Genomic DNA, 23255 nt, shown 5'->3' with positions numbered 1-23255 from the left:
TCATCAGTGATGACATAAGGAGAACGTTATGGAATAATTTCTAATCTTTTCATTAGCGAAACAAATGTATTGTCCTTTGGCACACTTAAATTAAATATAATTTCTCCTTTATCTTACTGCAAGCTTATTTTTCAGGGAAGGTAGTAAGACTATCTCATCTTTATATCGTACTAGAATGCTTCTCCATATCATATAGGTTCACTTTGAAATTTTTTTGTGATTCAAATTGCTCGCCTACTATTTGTCTCTGATAATTTGATTGTTTTTAAAAATATTTAATTTATTTATTCATGAGACACACACACAGAGAGACAGAGGCAGAGACACAGGCAGCGAGAGAGGTAGACTCCATGAAAGGAGCCTGACGTGGACTCAATCCTGGGTCTCCAGGATCACGCCCTGGGCTGAAGGCAGTGCTAAACCACTGAGGACCCGGGCTTCCCTGATAATTCAATTAAATGCAACAAGATATTTTACAGGTGTATTCTTGACATAATGTAATGAAATGTTTATTCTATTAATTACGTATTGACCTATCAAAGTACAGCTATGCATATCTTTCTATTTCAGTAAAAGAAGATGGATACAGGCAACTCTGTTTTCCAAGAATGTAGGATCTGTGCCAAGAACAGGATCGGCGCCAGTCTTGTATGCACAAGAACCAGGTCAAAAGAGTATCTAATTGTGAACTTTAAGATGATGGATTAGCAAGACTTCCAAACAGGAAGGCTGATAACCCAGAGTTAATCCTTTATATCCTAGATGGTGAAATCTATGGGTGAGTCTATGCATTATAACAAGTTAATAAAACACAACGAAGTACATAGTAGACAGTGGATCCTACAACCAAGACGATGGAAATGGATGCGGGAGGCACTGAGTGAGAAACTACAGGTATTACTGGAGAAGAGAAACGGGACTCTATCTTTTTGAGCCTGGCTTCTCATTGTGTCAGGTAGTCAGCAAGACATAAGCTGGCAAAAGGCTCCTTCAAAAAGTATAAGTCTCTACAGGAGTAAAGTTAGGTTCTACTACATTGACTTATTACATAATTGTAATATAAATGAGTGGTAATTTGCAAGAGGACTAGGAAAGAATTCTCATAAAATTTGATTTGGTAGTGGCCTAAGGATAGACATATAGGTCAATGTATTAGAATTGAGAATCTAAAAATAAACTCTCAAATTATAAGGGGATCCCTGGGTGGCGCAGCGGTCTGGCGCCTGCCTTTGGCCCAGGGCGCGATCCTGGAGACCCGGGATCGAATCCCACGTCGGGCTCCCGGTGCATGGAGCCTGCTTCTCCTCTGCCTGTGTCTCTGCCTCATTCTCTCTCTCTCTGTGACTATCACAAATAAATAAAAAAATTAAAAAAAAAAACTCTCAAATTATGGTGGATTGATTTTCAACAAGGGTGTCGAGACACTAAAATGGATTAAGAATAGTCTTTTTAACAAATGGTACTGAGACAAATGGATATCCACACACAAAGTAATAAAATTAGACCTCTACCTCACAACATATGTACAAACTTAACATGAAATATTAAGAGCTAGGGATCCCTGGGTGGCACAGTGGTTTGGCGCCTGCCTTTGGCCCAGGGCGCGATCCTGGAGACCCGGGATCGAATCCCACATCGGGCTCCCGGTGCATGAAGCCTGCTTCTCCCTCGGCCTGTGTCTCTGCCTCTCTCTCTCTCTCTCTCTGTGACTATCATAAATAAATAAAAATTGAAAAAAAAATATTAAAAAAAAAGAAAAGAAATATTAAGAGCTAAAATTATAAAACTCATAGAAAAAACAGGTGTGTATGTTCGTGATTGCATTTGGCAACAGTTTCTTAAATATGGCATCAAAAGACAGAAACAGATTAAGGATTTCATCAAAATCTAAAAAATAAAAGCTTCTATGCTTCAAATGTAACCATCAAGCAAAAGTGAAAAGGCAAGGTGATGAATAAAATATTTGAAAATCATATCCCTGATAAGGGGTCTGTAGTTAGGATATAGATAGAACTCTTACAATAATGAAAAGACAGTCCAATATAAAAATGGGCAAAATAAATGATTAGTTCTTTAAGCAAGATATAGAAATGAATAATGACCACATATAAAGTGAGATGCTCAACATCACTAGTTCTAAGAAATATGCAAATTAAAACCACAAGACAGATGGAACTCAACAAGTGTATTATGCTAAGTGAAATAAGTCAGAGAAAGACAAATACCATATGATTTCACTCCTATGTGGAATTAAGAAAAAAAAAAAAGCCAACAACAGATGAACATAGGGGAAGGTGGAAAAAAAGGAGAGAAAGAGAGGCAAACCATAAGAGACTCTCAACCATAGAGAATAAACTAAGTGTTGCTGTCGAGGTGGGCAGGGGGGACTAGATGAGTGATGGGTATTAAGGAAGGCACTTGTACTGATGAGCACTGGGTATTTAAGTGAGGAATCACTAAATTCTACTCCTGACACCAAGATTACATGATATGTCAACTAACGAGAATTCAAATAAAAATTTGAAACAAATGAAAATACCCCTACAACGTGTCATTTTACACCCAATAGAATAGCTATAACAAAAACAACAGATAATGACAAACATTGACAAGAATCAGGGAAAATGAGAATCCTCAAACACTGGTGACATAAATGTAAAATGGTGCAGCCAGTTTGGAAAATAGTCTGGCAGTTCCTCAAAAGGTTTAAACCAAAAATGTTAAAGGTCCTTTAACATATGAACTAACAATTCCATTTATAAGTATATACCCAAGAGAAGTGAAATGTTCACGCAAAAGCTTGTACATGCGTATTCACAACAGCATTATTAACAACAGCCAAAAAGTGTAACAGCTCAAACGTCCACCAAATGATAAATACATAAATAAAACGTGGGCTGTCCATATGGTGGGATAGTATTCAGAAATAAAAAAATAATAAAGTTCTGACACATGGCACAAAATAAATCTAAAAACATGCTAAACCAAAGAAGGCAGTCACAAAGGATCAAATATTTGGTGATTCCATTGAGATGACCTGTCCAAAATCAGCAGCAAATCGATAGAGACAGAGACTAGAACGGTGACTACCTATGGCTAAGAAGAATAGGGAGGGGGAAACTAGCATGACGTGCCAGTTAAAGGGCATAGGGTTTATTTTTACGGTGACAAAATGTTCTAAAATGGATTGTGGTAGTCTTTGAATATGCATCTTTTTTTTTTAATTTTTTTTTAATTTTTTATTTATTTATGATAGTCACATAGAGAGAGAGAGAGAGAGAGAGGCAGAGACACAAGCAGAGGGAGAAGCAGGCTCCATGCACCGGGAGCCCGACGTGGGATTCGATCCGGGGTTTCCAGGATCGCGCCCTGGGCCAAAGGCAGGCGCCAAACCACTGCGCCACCCAGGGATCCCTGAATATGCATCTTATGTTCATTATATCTCAATAAAGTTATTACCAAAAATATATATCAAGTATGTAAGATTACTAGGAAAATCTGTATTTTACTGCTCAAAGCACAGAGGGATTTATTTCCCAATGATTTTAGAGTCCCAAAACTAATTAAAAATTACCTTCTGTCTTAGCATATTAATCTGAATTTCCATTTCCGTTTGACTGGTTTTTAAATCTCCATAGAAAGGAAGCTCTCCATTTTCATATTTACTTAATATCCTTCTTAACATGTTTATTAAGTGGTTCTTAAGCCTGCAGAAGGTATAGAATGAGTAAGTCAGGTCCTTTAAGAAGAAATATTTAATACTTATTTAAATAGATAATATGTTCTATCACATAAACAAATCTATACTTATGATATCTCATTTGTTCCAATCTCTCATTGTTTGAGAGAATACCAACTAAATTACATTGCTAAGTAAAAAAATATGGAAAAGATTTTTATGACACATATGGCAGTTGAAGGGTTAACAGGGTAACTATATTAAGAGTTCTTGTAAGTTATTATTAATATCTATTTTCAGTATGTGAATATAAAAATTAATCTATTATTAGGTAGTAGAGGCTAGTAATCCACGGTGAGGAAGAAAAGCATCCTCATCTATTAATGTTTTATAAAGACACAAAAATACATTTTGGTACCCACCTACCCCAGTCTAAAAGAAGGAAAGAAAATACAGACAAAAAACATCAAAGGAGATCATTCAAAACAGAAAGAGAAACAGGAAAGAAAAATATTTATAAAGTTTGAATTCAGAGGAAGAAGGAAGAGGCAGAGCTTTAGAAGAAAGGAAATCAGCAGAGAGAGAATGTATGATGATGGCCTATGAGACTGTTTTAAACAAAAATCTAATACCTTGGCTAGTACATTCTTAGGAAAGTGAAGGATGCCAAACAATGCAGAGAAACAAAGTTGAATGACAGAAAAGTTTTGGCGGATCAGAGCAAAACTTAAATACTCAGCAAATAAGCAGAAAGGAAGCCAGGTGGGAGCTTCAGAGACATCGGAAAGACTTTTTTAAAAATCTGAGTAGTGAAGTTGCTCATTTTATTCTTCATGAAGTCAGACATGTATTTTTGTATGAATGACATATTTTATAACTAGAAAACGCAGGAAGAAAATGTAAGCCACTTGAGTCAGAGATGGCAGAGCAAGAGGAGAACATAGTTTTGTCTGATCCCAGAAATTCAGCCAGAGAGCTTTCAAATCATTCTGAACACCTGTGAAATCAACCAGACATCTAAGGAAAGAATTGCAGCATTTCTACAAATAGAAAAGTGACCACTTTTTGCAAGTCTTGGTTAACTTTCACCTTCAGAGTTACATTCTATTCTTTCACCGTACTTAATTTTATTTCTATATACATGTAAGTCCTGCTTGTTTTTCCTTTGGGATATATTTCTCTAACAAAAAGACATAGGATATGGTATATTGCTCAGTTCTGTTCAACTGGGTGATGATATCCTTTTTTAAAAATTTATTCATGATAGTCACAGAGAGAGAGAGAGAGAGAAAAGAGAGAGAGAAAAAAGACAGAGAGAGAGAGGCAGAGACATAGGCAGAGGGAGAAGCAGGCTCCATGCACCAGGAGCCCGACGTGGGATTCGATCCCGGGTCTCCAGGATCACGCCCTGGGCCAAAGGCAGGCGCAAAACCACTGCGCCACCCAGGGATCTCTGATAATATCCTTTTTATTTTGACTTTTAATTTCCATTTTTACACTTACATTCTAGACTTTCCTTGTATTTAATTTTATTTTTGTATATATACAAGGTTTCCTCTTAACCATTTGGGGATGCAATTTCCTAACAAAAAGACCAAAATTCACATAGTATCGGTGTACTGCTCTGCTCTCTTGATCTCTCTAATTCTATTATCTCCTTTGTTAACCTTTAAATTGGCTTCGGGTCTCTTCTGATTTGTTTAGCATGTATTTATCTGGGGTCATTCTTGATATTTTTCTATTCTGTTCTCTCACTCATCTCTTCTTCTCTGGACAGAATGACAAGATGGAAAAACTCACCGCCACAAAGAGAACAAGAGGTAGTACTGACTGCCCGGAACCTAATCAGCATGGATAGAAGGAAGAGGCTGGAGCGAGAGTTCAGAATAATGACCATCAAGATAATAGCTGGGCTTAAGAGACACTCAGAGGACACTAGAGAATGCCTTTCTGGAGAAATAAAACAACTGATATCTAATCAAGTTGAGATAAAAAAGGCTAATCTTAGTGAGATGCAATCAAAAATGAAGGTTCTAACTGCTAGGATAAATGAGGCTTCACAGAGAAGTAGTGATATAGAAGACAAAACAATGGAGAATAAAGAAGCTGAGGAAAAGCGAGAGAAACAACCACTGGACTATGACAGGAGAATTTGAGAGATGATTCGTACCACACAGCAAAACAATGTTAGAATAATGGGGATCCCAGAAAAAGAGGGGAAGGAGGGGGCAGAAGGCATATTTGAGCAAATTATAGCAGAGATCTTCCCTCATCTGGGGAAAGAAACAGGCACTCAAGTGCCAGGAGGCACAGAGAACCTTCCTCAAAATCAATAAAAAATAGGTCAATATCTCCAAGCAAAGCTTGCAAATTTCAGACCCAAAGAGAAAATCCTGAAAGCAGCTTGGAACACGAGGCCCTGAACTAAGAAGGAGAGAAATATTCAACTGGCAGCGGATCTATCCAAAGAGATAGCAGGCCAGAGAGAGCTGGCATGATATACTCAGGGTGCTCAATGAGAAGAATCTACAGCTAAGAATTTTATCCAGCAAGGCTCTCATTCAAAATACAAGGGGAGATAAAAAGCTTCCAGCACAAACAGAAACTAAAAGAATTTGTGATCCCTAAAACAGCCCTGCAAGGGGAACCTTTAAGAAAACAGAGAGCCCAAAAATAACACAGACCAGAAAGGAACAGACACAGTACACCAAAACACAGACTTGACACGTAATACAATGGCACTACATCCATATCTTTCAATCGTTACTCTGAATGTAAACAAGCCAAATGCCCCAACCAAAACACACAGGGTATCCCAGTGGATTAAAAAAAAAAAAAAAAAGCAAGACCCATCGATATGCTATCTGTAAGAGACTCATTTTTAGACACAAAGAAAACCCCAGATTGAAGGTGAGGGGGTGGAAAACCATTTTATCATATTAAAGGACATTAAAAAAAAACTGAGGTGGCAATCTTGATATCAGACAAGTTGTATTTTAAACCAAAGACTGCATTAAGAGATGAAGAAAGACACTATGCCATAATTAAATGGTCTATCCAAAGAGAAAATTGAACAATTATAAGTTTTAATGCCTCTAAAGTAGGAGCAGCCAACTATATAAACCGATTTTCTGTTAAGATTTCATTTATTTATTTATTTGACACAGAGAGAGAACAGAAGCATGGGCAGCAGGAGAGGGAGAAGCAGACTCCCCACTGAACAGGGAGCCTGATGAGGGCTTCATCCCAGGACCCTGAGAACATGACCTGACCAAAGGCAAGGGCTTAACCGACTGAGCCACCCAGACCCCCTTATGAACCAATTAATATCAAAATTAAAGGAACACATTGATAGTCATACAATAATAGTAGGCACTTTAACACACCACTCACTGTAACGGCCAGATCATCTAAGCAGAAGATCCACAAGGGCACAAGGGCTTTGAATGACACACTGCACAAAATGGACTTCACAGATAACTTCAGAGCATTCCATCCTACAGCAACAGAATACACATTCTTCTCGGGTGCACATGGAACATGTTCCATACTAGATCACGTACTGGGTCATAAATGAGGTCTCAACTGATACCAAAAGATTGGGATCATTCCCTGCATACTTTCAGACCACAATGCTTTGAAACTGAAACTTGATCACAAGAGGAAATTTGGAAAGAATTCAAATACACGGAGGTTAAAGAATCAAGCCAGGGAATAAAAGCACAGTTTTAAAAACCTCATAGAAACAAACAAAAATGGAAACGCAACTGCTCAAAACATCTGGGACGTAGCAAAGGTCATCCTAAGAAGGAAGTATATAGCAATACAAGTCTTTCTCAAGAAATGAGAAAGGTCCTAAGTACACAAGCTAACCTTACACCTAAAGGAGCTGGAAAAGAACAGAAGATTAAAACCTAAAACCAGCAGGAGAAGAGAATTCATAAAGATCAGAGCAGAAATCAATGAAATAGAAACCAAAGGAACAGTAGAACACATCAATGAAATCAGGAGCTGGTTCTTTGACAGAATAAGATCAATAAACCCCTGGACAGACATATCAAAAAGAGAACGGACCCAAAGAAATAAGATCGTGAATGAAAGAAGACAGATCACGACCAGCACCAGAGAAATATAGACAACTATAAGAACACATTCTGAGCAACTATATGCCAACAAAGTAAGCAATCTGGAAGAAATGGATCCCTTCCTATCAAAACTGAAACAGGAAGACACAGGAAACCTGAACAGACCCATAACCAGCAAGGAAATGGGAGCAGTCATCAAATATCTGCCAACAACCAAGAGTCCAGGACCAGGAGGCTTCCCAGGAGAATTCTACCACACATTCCAGGAAGAATTAATCTATTCTTCGGAGCTGTTTATAAAAATTAGTAATGGAAGGGAAACCTTCCAGTGTTCTCTGTGAGGCCAACATTACTCTGATCGCAAAACCAGAGCAAGACCCCACCCAAAAGGAGAATTACACTCCAATATCCCTGATGAACACGGATGCCAAAATTCTCAACAAGACACTGGCTGGGAGGATTCAACAGTACATTAAAGGATGATTCACCATGTCCAAGTGGGTTTTATGCCTGGGCTGCAAGGGTGATTCGACATCTGCAGATGAATCAATGTGATACACTACAGAAATAAAAGAAAGGATAAGAACCATAGGATCCTCTCAAGAGATGCAGAAAAAGCAGTTGACAAAGTGCAGCACCCTTTCCGGATCAATACTCTTCACAGTGCAGGGAGGAGGGGAGCATATCTCAATATCATAAAAGCCATCTACGAAAAGCCCACACCCGATGCTATTCTTAATGGGGAAAAACTGAGAGCTTTGCCGCTAAGGTCAGGAACACAACAGGGAGGTCCACTCTCTGGACAACCAGTGTTGTTCGACATAGCCTCAGCATTTAGACAACAAAAAGAAATAAAAAGGCGTCTGAATCAGAAAAGAACTCAAACTCTCACTTTTCTCAGAGGACATGATATCCTATGTGGAAAACCCAAAAGACTCTACGCCAACATTGTTAGGACCCTTTCCTGAATTCAGCAAAGCAGCAGGATAGGAAATCCATGCACAGAAATCAGTTGCATTTCTATACACTAACAATGAGATGGAAGAAAGAGAAACTGAGGAGTCAATTCCATTTACCATTGCACTAAACACCATAAGATACCTTGGAATAAACCCACCCAAAGAGACAAGGATCTGTACTCTGAAGAAGACAGGACATTCTGGAAAGAAATTGAGAAATCATAAAGAACTGAAATCATTCCATGTTCATGGATTGGAAGAACAAATATTGTTAAAATGTCTATGCAAGCTCGAGCAATCTCTACATTCAATGCAATCTCTATCAAAATACTACCAACTTTTTTTTTTAAGATTTTTTATTTATTTATTCATTAGACACACACACAGAGAGAGAGAGAGAGAGAGAGAGAGAGAGAGGCAGAGACACAGGTAGAGGGAGAAGCAGGCTCCATGCAGGGAGCCCAACGTGGCACTCGATCCTGGGTCTCCAGGATCACACCCTGGATTGAAGGCAGAGCTATACCACTGAGCCACCTGGGCTGCCCCCAACTTCTTTGCATACAGCTGGAGTAAATAATACTAAAATTTCTTTGGAACCTTAGAAGACCCCGAATAGCCAAAGGTATGTTGAAAAACGTAGCCAAAGCTGGTGGTATTAGAAGCCAGCCTTTAAGCTCCATTGCAAAGCTGTGATCAACAGGACAGTATGGTCCTGGCACAAAAGCGGACATGTCAATCAATGGCCCAGAAGAGTAAATCCAGAAGTGGACCCTCAACTCTATGGTCCACTCCTCTTCAACAATACTGGAAAGAAAATCCAATGGAGACAAAGCAGTCTCTTCAACAAATGGTGTGGGAAAATCAGACCACCACATGTAGAAGAATAAAACTAGACCATTTTCTTACACCATACACAAAAATAGAGTCAAAATGGATGAAACACCCAAATGTAAGATAGGAATCCATTAAAATCCTAGAGGAGAACACAGCCAGCAACCTCTGTGACCTTGGCTGCAGCAACTTCTTGCTAGACATGTCACCAGACGCCAAAATGACCTACTGAGACTTCATCAAGATAAAAAGCTTTTACGCAGCAAGGAAACAGTTGACAAAACCAAAAGACAACTGACAGAATGGCAGAAGGTGTTTGCAAATGCCTTATCAGATAAAAGGCTGGTATGCAAAGTCTATAAAGAGCTAATCAAAGTCAACACCCAAAGAAAGATAACCCAATGAAGAAATGGGAAGAAATGAAAGGACATGTCTCCAAAGAAGACATACATATGGCCAACAGACACATGAAAACATGCTCAACATCAGTTGGCACCAGAGAAATACAAATCAAAACCACGGTGAGTTTCCCCCTCACACCTTTCATAATGTCCAAAATTAGCAAGTCTGGAAATGACAGATGTTGGCAGGAATGCAGAGAAAGGGGGATCCTCTTACGATGTTGGTGGGAATGCAACCTGGTGCAGCCACTCTGGAAATCAGTACCAGAGGTTCCTCAAAGAGTTGAAAAAGGAGCTACCTATGTAAAACCCAGCAATTGCACTAGAAGGTATGAATCCCAAAGATCACTTTGGTCAGGATCCAAAGGGGCACCTGCACCCATATGTTTATACCAGTAAATATCCACAATAGCCAAACTAGGAGATCCAATGTTCTTTGAAAGAGGTATGTATAAAGAAGGTGTGATATAAATAAATAATCATATTTATTTATTTATTGGACAGAGAGAGAGAGAGAGAGAGGGAGGGAGAGAGAGAACAGAATATTACTCAGCCAATAAATAATGAAATCTTGGGACCCCTGGGTGGCTCAGTGGCTGAGAGTAGGCCTTTGGCTCTGGGCATAGGGGAAGGGAAGGAAAAGTAAAACAAGATGAAATCAGAAAGAGACACAAACCATAAGTCACTCAATACTAGAAAACAAACTGTGGGTTGCTGGAGGGGAAGGGATTGGGGGCGATGGGGTAACTGCCTGATGGGGATTAAGGAGGGCACGTGATGGCATGAGCACTGGGTGTTACATAAGACTGATGAATCACTGAACTCTACCTCTGAAACTAATATTACACTATAAGTTAATTAATTTGAATTCAAATAAATAATATAAAATAAAAAGAAATACAAGCAAATCCAAGATAACTTTTGATGTTGTTATATGACACAGTTAAGTTTTTAGAGATTAGGATATCTGCTCTAAGAAAAGAACACTATTAAAAGGAAAGATTACCTAAGAACAAAGATATCTTGCAGAAAAAATTCACGGTGGACAATGAAAAGCGCAGTTGACAATATATGTCAAAGGCATTGTTGTTATTATTTAAGGAATCACGGAAGAGTAAATGTAGTATTTTGGCAAGAATTTCTATTTAGGTTTTTATAAACTACAATTACAGATAAATTAGTTAATTAATGGTTAAAGTGATGTGAAATATTAGTCTTACCCAGTATTCTCTTTTTCCAATTCCTCATTTTTCTTCACTTCTTGATCCAACCTGAACTGCAAAGGCTGTTTTAACTCCATACATTTCTTTAGGTTTTCCTTTTCATCACCACACTTTGGAAACAATTTTTTAAGAACATTAGTTTCAAAAATCAAGAGACTCCTTCTTCTTTTATAAAATGCTATTTCTCATGAATCCATGAGTAATATGTGTTTAGACAGGTTTATAAAATACATATAAAATGTAGGTTATGAACCAAATGTCAATGAAAAGAAATCTCAAAAATAAGGATGTTTGTTAAAACAGCTTCAACTGAGTTTATATTTTCATCATTTTTGTTTCTAGAATTTAAATTGCCAAAATTTACTTGGGAAATACAGAGGTTTTTAATCCACATTAATGAAAAAATCTTTAAGGTGGCTATACTTACATCTGAGTTTCTAGAGATGTCCTAGAAGCAGTTTCACCAATGTCTTAAGATACTCTGGGTTTTGTGAGATCACAGCTTAAGATACAGTCTCTGAAAAATTCCCATACTGTCCCCATTATAATTTTGATGATCATCTGACTTTAGGATGAGATACTCTCCTTCTCTGCAAGCATTTCAAACATTTCTCTGCAAGATTTCAATGTCTTCTTTTCTATTGACCACTTTTCTCTCTAAATAAAATTCAAGGCTTCCCAATATTCTATAAAAACGTTTCCTTACTCTTGCAGCATTTTCGATCATCTTGCTTTTCCCCTTTCACTGGACTCGAACATTCTTTAATGTGTCATCTCAGCCACAGATTCATCTTTTCATCGCGTCTTTTACACTAAAATCTGACTTTCAATCCTGGAATTCCACTAAAAAGTTTTGACAATCATCAAGGATCTGTTTTTACAAGTCCTGATCCTGCTTTACTTCTCAGCAGCAGCTGAAAACAATGCCACATCTTCCCTCTGCTCTTCTAATCCCATTTCATTTCTAAATGACAGCAAACGCTGACATTCAGTCCTTGGACCCTTGCTATTCCTCTTTTTCACATCCTCTCAGAGTTCTCCAAATCCCAAGGCTTCAAAACCAGATGCTCTATTCTATACTTTCAGCCTTGACCCATTTACTGAGGTCATGTGTATGCTTCCATCTTCCTTCTAGTTCCTCATAGACAATATTTTCAACCACACATTCAATACCTGTTACCTGATGTGCATTACCTTTCTAGTTAGCTAATCTGTTATTTTTATATATTTTTTTAATTTATGTATTTGAGAGAGAGAGAGCATGAATGGGGAGAGGAGCAGATACAGAGTGAGAAGCAGACTCCCTGCTGCAGAGGGAGCCTGATGTATACAGGACTCGATTCTGGGACCTTGAGGTGATGACCTGAGCCTAAGGTAGATGTTTAACCCACTGAGCCACACAGGCACCTCACACAGTTAATCTTGTACATTTTATCTTGACTCTTTTTGGGATTACTTTGAGTTATTTTTTAAAGATTTTATTTATTCATTTATTTATTCATGAGAGGTACGGAGGGAGAGGGCGGGGGGGCAGGGAGAGAGAGGCAGAGAGAGAGAGAGAGAGAGAGAGGCAAAGAGACAGGTAGAGAGAGAAGCAGGCTCCATGCAGGGAGCCCCATGGAGGACTCCATCCCAGGACTCCAGGATCATGCCCTGAGCTGAAGGCAGACGCTTAATGAGAGAGACACCCAGGCATCCCGAGTGTATTTTTTTTTAATTTTTTAAAATTTATTTATGATAGTCACACACACACACACACACACACACACACACACAGAGGCAGAGACACAGGCAGAGGGAGAAGCAGGCTCCATGCACCGGGAGCCCGACGTGGGATTCGATCCCAGGTCTCCAGGATCGCGCCCTGGGCCAAAGGCAGGTGCCAAACCGCTGTGCCACCCAGGGATCCCAGTGTATTATTTTTTAATCTGGGGGGGGGGCACCTTTACCCTCAGGATGCTGACCATTGTACTTTGTCTTGCTTTTCTTTTATAATGCAAAAGTTCAAAAAAAAATAATGCAAAAGTTCTTCCCAAGGGTTGGATTATGAACGGTTTGCCTTTGTTTCCTTTTGAATACTTTCCTATTCCATAGAGACGTGAACTTACGGAAGTCTTCTTCTAAGTTCTTTTCAGACACATACTTGACTATTTTCTTCAGAGGCTTAAGTCAGCTAGAGCTAACTCTTCTTCCCAATCCATATTTCTTCACCTCAAAATGGTGTCCATGAAATATCTTAACACAGATGTAGTCTCTGTCCTGGGGATTCATGAGGTGAGAACCTTCTAGAGAAATTAGGGCTATGAACTAAGTTGCTGGAAAGCTATTTAAGTTTTTATTTTATAGGGTAAGCTTAAAGTGGCTAATCATTTTATACCATAACCCTAATTCATTTCTATAGGAATATGCAGAATTATCTATGGATATTCTTACAAACTCTGTAATATGTGGTGGCTTCCTAATAGATTCCTGTGTGATATTGTAGGGGGACAACTCATGGCACTCTCAGTCAGAGAGAAGACTCCTTGTCAAGTTAACTGCATGAAAAGTACAGTAAAGCAACTTGAGCAGTTTTATATGAAGTCAGGAAAAAAAGTTTTTTTCGATGTTTCTTTGGCCACAGAAAGGACCAGTCAACAGAATGTGCTAGTTCCCCTGATAGGTATGATTGTTTAATGAAATTTGCATGTACCTAACTTATGTCACTGAAAGAAACTAGTTGTAGGTCCATCTACCTCATAGTTCCAACTTAGAAGTCCCAAAGCAATCTTCTCATCTTAAATCATTGGTAGCCACTCCTACAAAGGACGGTATGAATGGCACGATAATCCTGTACTGCTTATAAATGGTTATATAGTTTTCACTACCTATCAATAAACTGGAGTCCTGGATTGCACATTAATCTTTTCTGAGATTGGACTGTTAAATCTCTGAAAGTATGATTAACTCAAGGTAATAGAAAAACATTCGTTTCTGAACTTGCAATGAATGCTAGGAGCACTAGGTTACTCTCTAAGGCCCTGACTGAGCAGTCATTTCTACTTTTTCACTGGCATCTCTTTTCCTTTACAAAATCCAACAAGGAGAAAACTACATCCCTTTGAGAAAAATGTTTGCATAATTACCTAGTAGTCATTCTGCTTTTTTCTAAGATTCTATTTATTTATTTATGAGACACACACAAACACACTCACACACACACACACACAGAGGCAGAGACACATGCAGAGGAGGAGCAGGCTCCATGCAGGGAGCCCCATGTGGGACTCAATCCGGGGACTACAGGATCATGCCCTGGGCCCAGGGCAGGCACCAAACCACTGAGCCACCCAGGGATCCCCCTCGTAGTCATTCTTAATGAAGGCAACACACTACCAATTTGTAATTACAAATCACCACAAATTATTAGTAAAGTAATTCATTCTCAAAATCTCAGTGAAGGGTTGAGATTACAAGAGAAAGTCAGCATTCAAGATCAAATTATTACTCAAAGTTTGGGGAATTTTAAACATATTGAAAAATATTAGCAGGGACTCAGACATTAGTATACCAATATTCATAGCAGCATTACCAACAATAGCTAAGAGGTAGAAAAACCCAAATGATCACTGACAGATAAACAAAATGTGATATATATATATATAAAATACTGTTTTGCTTAGGCTATCACAATCCTTTTTATTAAAATCTTACTACAAAAATGATTAATTTATGCATTCAGTCAACTTTATCTATAAAGAGGAATTATACCAAGAGTAGTTAAATAGCAACCATATGAATATAATAAATATTTTTATGAGTGAGAATTTTCATATTATCCAAAATGTTCTTATACACTACTACTAGAGATATAAAAATTCCTTCTCCTTAGGACAGAAATTAAGAGACTGACTTACCGAACTTGAACTTAACAGGTCTTTCTGAAGCTGTTCAATTTGGCCTGCTTGCTCCTTGACTGTAACTTTTAACTCGGCATTTTCAACTTCAAGCCTAAAATGCATATTTTAAAATATTTATTCTCAGACACAAATTTTAAACATACCACATAATTTCTAAACAAACATCTAAAGGTCTTACATAAATTCTTAGAAATTTAAAAAGTAGATTTGGCAATTGTGCCATTTTTCTGGTTGTGTTTTGGGGTTAATGTACAAAATTTAAAGATCGTAAGCAAAAAAGAAAAAAAAAAGGATCGTAAGCAAAAATTATGCATTTCAAAATCCCACAAAGCTGATATTTTTACCCAGCTAAACAACGATGTATTTATCATAATGGATATATTTCTCATACTATACTACTTATCTGCTTTATAAATACTCAAGTTATTTTCTGTGCTGCTTTCACTTGTCCTGTTGCGGGACGCCTGGGTGGCTCAGTGGTTGAGAGCCTCCCTTTGGATCAGGGCACGATTCTGGAGTCCCAGAATTGAGTTCTGCATCAGGCTTCCTGTAGGGAGGCTGCTTCTCCCTCTACCTATGTCTCTGTCTCTCTCTGTGTCTCTCATGAATAAATAAAATCTTAAAATAAATTGCATACTTTTTTATGTCATCTCTGAACTTCTGAATGCACCTTACAACCTTTGTTTGTAACTCCTTTGCTTCTTGTCGCTAAAAAAGAAAAGAAATACTTTTAACTACTGACAATCTAGTATAAAACCACCATCATCTGTTTTTGTAAATACAATGTCACTGGACACAGCCACATTTTCCTCTACATACTGATTTAAGGCTTCCCCAGAATTATACTGCTACAATAGAGACCTATGACTTGCAAAGCCCAAAATATTTACAATCCCCTGACAGAAAAGCTTTCTGAGCACTCTTCTAGTATTAAAAAACAACATTCTAACGTTTTTAAATTATATTTTATCAGGTACACATACAAATTTACGTATTGTTCAAAGGCAGAAAGACAGGAAATTACCTTATGGTAAACTTTTCTAGTTTTCTATTCCAAGCACCACATCAATTATAATTTTAAATATTCACATTTACAAATCACCATGGGCATTCCAGTGATTATACAAGTTAACATGCTGCTTTCAGGGACACTCAGATATTTCAAGTAACAGCTTCTGAGGCAGGATCTCTGTAGGAACCAGAATGCCTGGATTTGAATTCCCAGCTCCCCTGGGCATTTGCTGTTTGACCTTGAAAAATTACTTCAAATTCTGTGTCTCAGTTTCTTCATGTGTAAAATGAAGTTAATAATAGTATCTACCTCACTGTGATAGTCGGAAGTTTAAATTAGGGAATATACATAAACTACTTAGAAGAGTATGTGGCACATACCAAATTCTAAGTGTCTGCAATTAGCATTATTATTGTTGTTGTGTTTTACGTTCTAATGATATTTGATATTTTAGGCAGACGGCAGGCCAATGAAAGTGGTCTCTTACACAAGTTATATTGAAATCATTCTTCATACCACTGAAAGCGGTAGCAAATGGGGAGCATAAGGCCCAGGATATAGCCTCAGGACTTCAAAACACTTTCACTACAGGTGCCTCAGTGGCTCAGTCAGTTAGGCATCTGCTGTGGGCTCAGATCATGATTTTGGGGTCCTGGGATTGAGACCCCAACATCAGGGTTCCTGCTCAGCAGGGAGTCTGCTTCTTCCTTTCTCTCTGCCCCTCCCCCTGCTTGTGCACTCATGTTCTCTCTCTCTCTCTCTCCCTCTCCCTCTCTCTCTCTCTCTCTCAAGTAAAATATTAAAAAAAGGGACGCCTGGGTGTCTCAGCGGTTATGTATCACTTGAACTGGGACTTGGCTCAGGCTTGATCCTGGAGTCCTGGGATCAAGTCCCACATCAGGCTTCCTGCATGGAGCCTGCTTCTCTCTCTGCCCGTGTCTCTGCCTCTCTTTCTGTCTCTTATGAGTAAATAAACAAAAGTTAATTTTTTTTAAATCTTCAAGAAAAAACTTTCAAAAGTTCCACTAGCCAATGGTACTTTCCTCCACTTATAATAATTTTAATTTACCTCCTCTCTATACTACTCAGTGAACAATGCTCATGGACTACAGTGCAAACAGTAACTCCTACACTGAGTGATACATAACTTACATGACCATCAGAGGCAAGGTAAAGCCACTGACGTGGAAATAATGGACTCTTGCTAAACCAATGTTCCCAAATCATTTTATGTTCATATTGTTCATCTTAGCAACTGTTTATGTTAGAGGGCTTTAGCAAGTACTCTGATGAGTAGAGATTAAGGCTCCGTGGTGTGGCATATCAGAAAAGCTGCCCTCAGGGGCACCCGCTGGCTCAGTTAAAAGAACATCCAACGGTTAACCTTCAGTTCCTGTTCAAGCCCCACAATAGATGTAATGATTATATAAAATAAATAAACTTAAAAAAAAACCTGTCCTCAGAGCTTTATAGTTGGTAAAGTGCTGGAACTCTGTAAATCTCAGTTCTGGTTGCATAATGAAGGCAGGCATATTTAGACTGTTTTGCCATAATCAGAAAAAAACAGCATCTGATTGAATACTTTGTCCGATCGGATTAAATGCTTTCAGTTTTACACTTAACTGCTTAAAATACATTTAGAATACAGCTTTGTTATGTCAATGTGTTTCAATCAGAAATTACTGCTATGGTATAAAGTACTTAATTTTATCCTAAAAACTGTTAAGATATTCTCAAATTTAGGCAAGGACAGGTACCATACACATAAAATATTTTCCCTCTTAGATACATTTGTACATAAGAAGACAGAATTATCGCTCATGAAAAAAAATAAAAACAATGTAAAATAAAGGACTAAACTGGTCTGCACAGACTAGATAATACATGTAAAATAAAGGACTAAACTGGTCTGCACAGACTAGATAATACGGGTGAAGAAAGTAAGTTCAGGGGGAGTTACAATAATCAGAGAAAGCCTCATGGAGAATGAGAGACAATGAGCCAGGACTCAATAGTGTAGGATTAGGCAAGAGGAAGGGAAACTAAAAAGACAGAAAGGGTAGAATGAGTAAATAAAAAAGGGTGAGAGATGGTAAAATCACCCCAATTAACTTAAAGGATAAAATCTGATGGCAGAGAAATACAGATGTCCACACAACTAAACCAATGTTCACAGCAGCATTATTAATGGCCACAAAGTGGAAATAACCCAAAGGTGCATTAAATGATGAATGAACAAGGGCGTTAGCCCACAATGGAGGACTGTCTGACCAGAAAAAGAAATGAAGCACTGACAGATGCTAGAACACAGGCGAACCCTGAAAACAGGAAGTGAAAGAAGCGAGTCGCAAAGGACCACACATGGTGTGACTCCCTTTATAGGAAACATTCACAATAGGCAACTCTATGGAGACAAGAAGTAGACTTCTGGTTGCCCGAGGTCAAGGGCAACAGCTAAGGGTTTTTTTTCAGGGTGACGAAAATGTTCTGATGGCAGTGATAGTTGCAAAACCCTATAAATATACTCAGCGACAACAACACATGTTAAATGGGTCAACTGTATGGTAGGTGTATTTATAGCTCAATAAAGCTTTTAAAAAGAGTCAATGGCAGGACCTAGATAATTTTCTTAATTCTCTCTTTTGGCTTTATATACATCATCTGAATATTTCCATGCATTTTAATATATAAATATTAAAAATATAAATATTTTATAATATTTATAAATAAATATATTAAAAATAAATATATAAAAGGAAAAGAAAATGAAGGAAATGCCTCAGTTCCACTAGTCGTAACCTTTCTTTACAAGTTTTCCTGAAATCAGTACAGAGTCTATATCCATCAATAAAAGTGAAGATGAGAAGTAAGACGATTTTCTGAAACATTCCGTTAAACCTTATCTTCTGATTTTATCTAGCTCGCCTCATCATGGTAATAGAGATCTCAGTAGAAAACATTGTTTTTAGGGCACCTGGGTGGCTCAGTTGGTTTAGGCGTCCAACTCATGATTTCAGCTCAGGTCATGATCTCATTGGTGGTGGGTTTAAGCTGGCATGGGGCTCTGTACTCAGCAGGGAATCTCCTGGAGATTCTTTCTCTCTCCCTGTGCCCCTCCCCCTACTCATGAGTGTGCATGGACATGCATTCTTTCTCTCTCTCTCAAATAAATAAATAAATAAATCGTTAAAAAAAATCGTATAGCAGGAGAAAAAAGTCCCTCAATTTCTGTGAATGGGTAAATGCTATAAGGAAAAACATAGAACACAGAGAGAGCAGAATGAAAAGTCAGAATTTAATAAATAAGTGCATGGTGAAGACACTAAAATTATGCTAAATTGAAATGAAAATACAAAAGAAAGTGGTCCATGGAAATTAGCATCCTAAAACATTTATATTATTTAACCAGCTACAGAGGAACTGTTGACATGTTATATGTAATACATATGTGACTTTCGATTTGATCCAATGTTTTTAAATCCTGTACCTCATCTTCTAAATTAATACGATAATGTGATAACTCCGGTGAAGCCTGTGACATACATTGCTTTTTTAGGGCATCAGCCAGTTCTTGTTGAAGTTCTCTCATAACTACCTAATAAGACCTTCTGTTACTGATTTTAGAAATCATCCTATTATTATGTTAATAATATAATTCTAACGTATGTACTTTATCACCACATACATCAACTCACCTTTTATTCCTAGAATGTACACACTGCTAAGTGAATTCAGTTAAAGACACAAAAAGTGTTATCCCTCCTGCCTAGTCAGTATTATGTTACACAGATAATTATTTCAGCCCCACTCTCCATTCCTTGTTGATGAATTTGCAAAGCTTCCCAGCCTGCTGAAGTCTCAAAAAGAAATGGGTATTGTATAGGTGAGACTAGCAGTGGTAAATTCTACATTAATCAAATATTTTCTCTCTTTTTTATTAGAGGCTAAAATTAACTTCTAAGTTCTTCACATACTCAATCCTCTGCTCAAATCCTTCCAATAGGTTACTATCTCAGAACAAATGTGAAGTCATACTAATGGCCCTCAAGCCCCCTACATAACCTGGCTTCTGCCTCCCTCCTGGCCTCAGCTCCTAGAGATCCCTCCCCTGTTCATGCTCACTCCACTCCTGCTATACAAGAATCCTGCCATCCCTCCCTCAGTAGCCTGAAAATGGAGATCCAGTGCCAAATTAATAAATCACAAAGATACAATTCTATTGGAAAATTTTAAGCCCAAATGGTAGTTACCAATGGAGTTTTGAAATGAGCAAATTATTTGAAAAATGCTTAAATTATAAACCGTGGTGGGAAGATGAAATCAAATACAGCTTTGCTAAGTCACCAGTTATCCCAAATTATGATTTAGTGAAAAGTAGATGCCTTCAAAGAGTGAAAAGGTCACAAGAATAAATGATTTGAGACTAAACATTTAAATTTACATAAATAAAAATAAAAGTATGCTAACTGAAAATGCTTAAAAAGCTATCAAAAAAAAGTACTGAGATACAGCACCTACACTTCAGTTCATGTGACAAATCTGGAGTTAGTTGTCAAGGTAATCCACTTATTTGAACCTCAAGGTCAAAACACTCAGGTATGAGCATTTCCACTTATCTGTTCATCATGGTATTAAAACGTGGTGACAAGAATTAAAACTATTTTAGTAGTACTAACAATAAATTATTAATATCAGACTCCTTTCTTTAACAATGTATAACTTAACCTCTTGAAGTTTCTCATAGATGACGTGCATTTTTATTCAAATTAAAGCACCTTTCAGGTCTAATTTTTATTTGCTGGATACAAGTTATGAAGATTCAAAACTGACCCATAATCATTCAGGTCGTGATCTCGGGGTCATGAAGTGGAGCTCTGCACTGGGCATAGAGCCCACTTTGGATTCTCTCTCCCTCTCCATCTGCCCCACTCCCATTTAGGTGCAGGTGCACTATTTCTCTCCAAAAAAAAAAATAGTACTAATAAGCCATAACCAAACATTACTTTGAACTTTCTAATAGGAAGCTTGAAAAATATTTGTCTTTCTGAATACTTACTTCTCTTTCTTCTTTCTCATCTTCATATCTAAATGCTCTTTCCATTATCTGTTTACATTTATTGATTAACTCCTTATTTCTTTCTCGCAGTTGAAGAGCTCGTTTTTCACCTGCAACTCGAACCATTCTTACAATAACCTGAACCTGGTCTTTGAGATAAATTATAGTCTTTTCTTTACATTCCACTCTGCTGTAGGCATCATCTAGTTGCTCTCGGAGCAACATATTTTCACTTTGTAGTTGAGATAATTTCTCTTCTAAGGATTCATGCTTTCCCATGTATTCATTCACTTTACCTTGTTCGTTTTGAGATTTCTGCTCAATTTCCTTCTTCTGACCCTGTGTTTGTTTTGGGTTTCTTTGTAAATGTTCTAAAGCCAACGTCTTTTCTCTGAGAGCATCTCTTGTATACTGCAGCTCAATTTCTAGGGCATTAAGTTTACTTTCGACTTCAGAAAGTTGCTGAGAAAGCACCTCATTGTTATCTTTTAGGTTAGACATCTCAAAGTTCATTTTGTCCTGTAAATGACACCACTCATCTTTTGCTCTCTGGAAAGCAAGTTCTAGGTCTCTTTTTGATGCCTGACTTTGATCACGATCCTGTATAGCTGTAGCGACTCTAGCTCGGTATGATTGAAGTTTTGCTTCCAGTCTTTCTCTGTTTAGCTTTTCATCCTGCAATTTAGAGTTCAGCATGGTATTCTCAGTTGTCACAACATTCAGCTGCCCACTAGATTGGAATACTGTATTTGTTAATGTTACCTCATTCAGTTTTATGGCGTTTTGAAGACTGTCATTCTTTTCTTTTTCAGTTTCAGTGTCTTCACAATACCTCTTTTCCTGCTTCTGATTCCTTATTGTGTCTATTTCCAGTCTTAGCATGGCAAGTTCATCTTGCAACATGCGGTTTTCATGTAACAGACCTTTTTCTTTTTCATGAGGAGGAGAAACCTAAGTAAAACAAGAGTCTTTTAGCTGGAACTCAATAAAATGACATTATCATGATTTTCTCTGAAATCAAAGAATATCCTATGTTTATACAAGGAATGGGTTGCAGTTAAGTGGATATCCAACTGGAAAAACACAAAGTTGGATCCAAGCTCAAACTTTTATACAAGCATAAATTCCCCAAAGTTCAAAAGTTTAATTGAAAGCAATGAATGCATGAAAGGAAAAAGAAATCATGACAAAATCCTAAGAATCTCAGAATTGGAAAGGTCTTTCTCTGGTTTACAACAAACTCAGAAGGCTTGAAAGAAAAAAACTAATACATCTGACTACACTAAAATTGAGTTTATAGTCTCATGTCTAACACAGTCCACAGGAAAACCCTTAGCTCTGCATATATTTGGACAGATTCAATTTCCTAACCTCACTTTGTCCTGAGAATATTCCATACGTATTCGACTTTTCTAACATTTCTATACTCAGTTATAAGAATTTTATCTACTGATAACTAATAAATCTAGGCATTGTACTACAAACATGTCTGCACACATTAATTATCTCTTTTAGTTATCACAATTCAAAAATGGAGAGGTTAAAAATACTAAGTGAGCTACAGGACATTCCCCAGGTCTTTGTACCCACTACCACTATTCTGGCACCAAACTGCAGCTACTTCTCTAGTGTGAATCTTAAATACAAAAGAAGCCTTGTATTTCAGGAGTGGCTGGGTGGCTCAGTCAGTTAAGCCTCTGCCTTCAGCTGAGGTCATGGTCCCCGGATCCTGAGAGCAAGTCCCGTGTCAGGCTCCCTGCTCCACAGAAAGCCTGCTTTTCTCTCTCCCTCTGCCTCCACTCCCCCTGCTTGTGCTCTGTCAAATGAATCCATAAAGTCTTTTAAAAAGAAAAAAAAGCCTTATATTTCAAAATACCAATACTAACTAAGGTAAAATTTATGTAGCTCCTAGAAAAATCATGAGATTATTTGTGGCTGCAACTAATTTTATTTCCTCTTCAGATGTTTAAAATGGCAATAAATGCAGAAGAGGGGAAAATACACTGAGCTATTTTACTAGGAACAAAAGACTTATCAATAAATTATCAGTAAGTATATATTACAGCATATGATTATTTCAAAAGCTCCTTGTAGGGATCCCTGGGTGGTG

General features: G+C 37.7%; 1 protein-coding gene across 13 annotated transcripts in view; it reads right to left on the bottom strand.

Annotated features, from left to right (window-relative positions):
- Window positions 1-23255, bottom strand: part of LOC144309681 (ankyrin repeat domain-containing protein 26-like) — a 157200-nt gene that overhangs the window by 51951 nt on the left and 81994 nt on the right. For 8 of the 13 annotated variants that reach the window (XM_077890769.1, XM_077890780.1, XM_077890772.1 and 5 more), the window contains exons 18-22: window positions 21146-22096; window positions 15715-15785; window positions 15075-15168; window positions 11176-11288; window positions 3575-3707 (exon numbers count right to left, since the gene is read on the bottom strand). In XM_077890769.1, the coding sequence (XP_077746895.1) occupies window positions 3575-3707; window positions 11176-11288; window positions 15075-15168; window positions 15715-15785; window positions 21146-22096 (1362 nt within the window). The remainder of the gene's footprint in view (window positions 1-3574; window positions 3708-11175; window positions 11289-15074; window positions 15169-15714; window positions 15786-21145; window positions 22097-23255) is intronic. The other 5 variants (XM_077890777.1, XM_077890781.1, XM_077890778.1 and 2 more) reach the window with 3 other exon arrangements.

The sequence above is a fragment of the Canis aureus genome, unplaced genomic scaffold (genome assembly GCF_053574225.1).
Source record: "Canis aureus isolate CA01 unplaced genomic scaffold, VMU_Caureus_v.1.0 ptg000163l_RagTag, whole genome shotgun sequence".
NCBI classification, from domain to species: Eukaryota; Metazoa; Chordata; class Mammalia; order Carnivora; family Canidae; genus Canis; species Canis aureus.
This window is presented reverse-complemented; position numbering and strand designations above follow the sequence as displayed.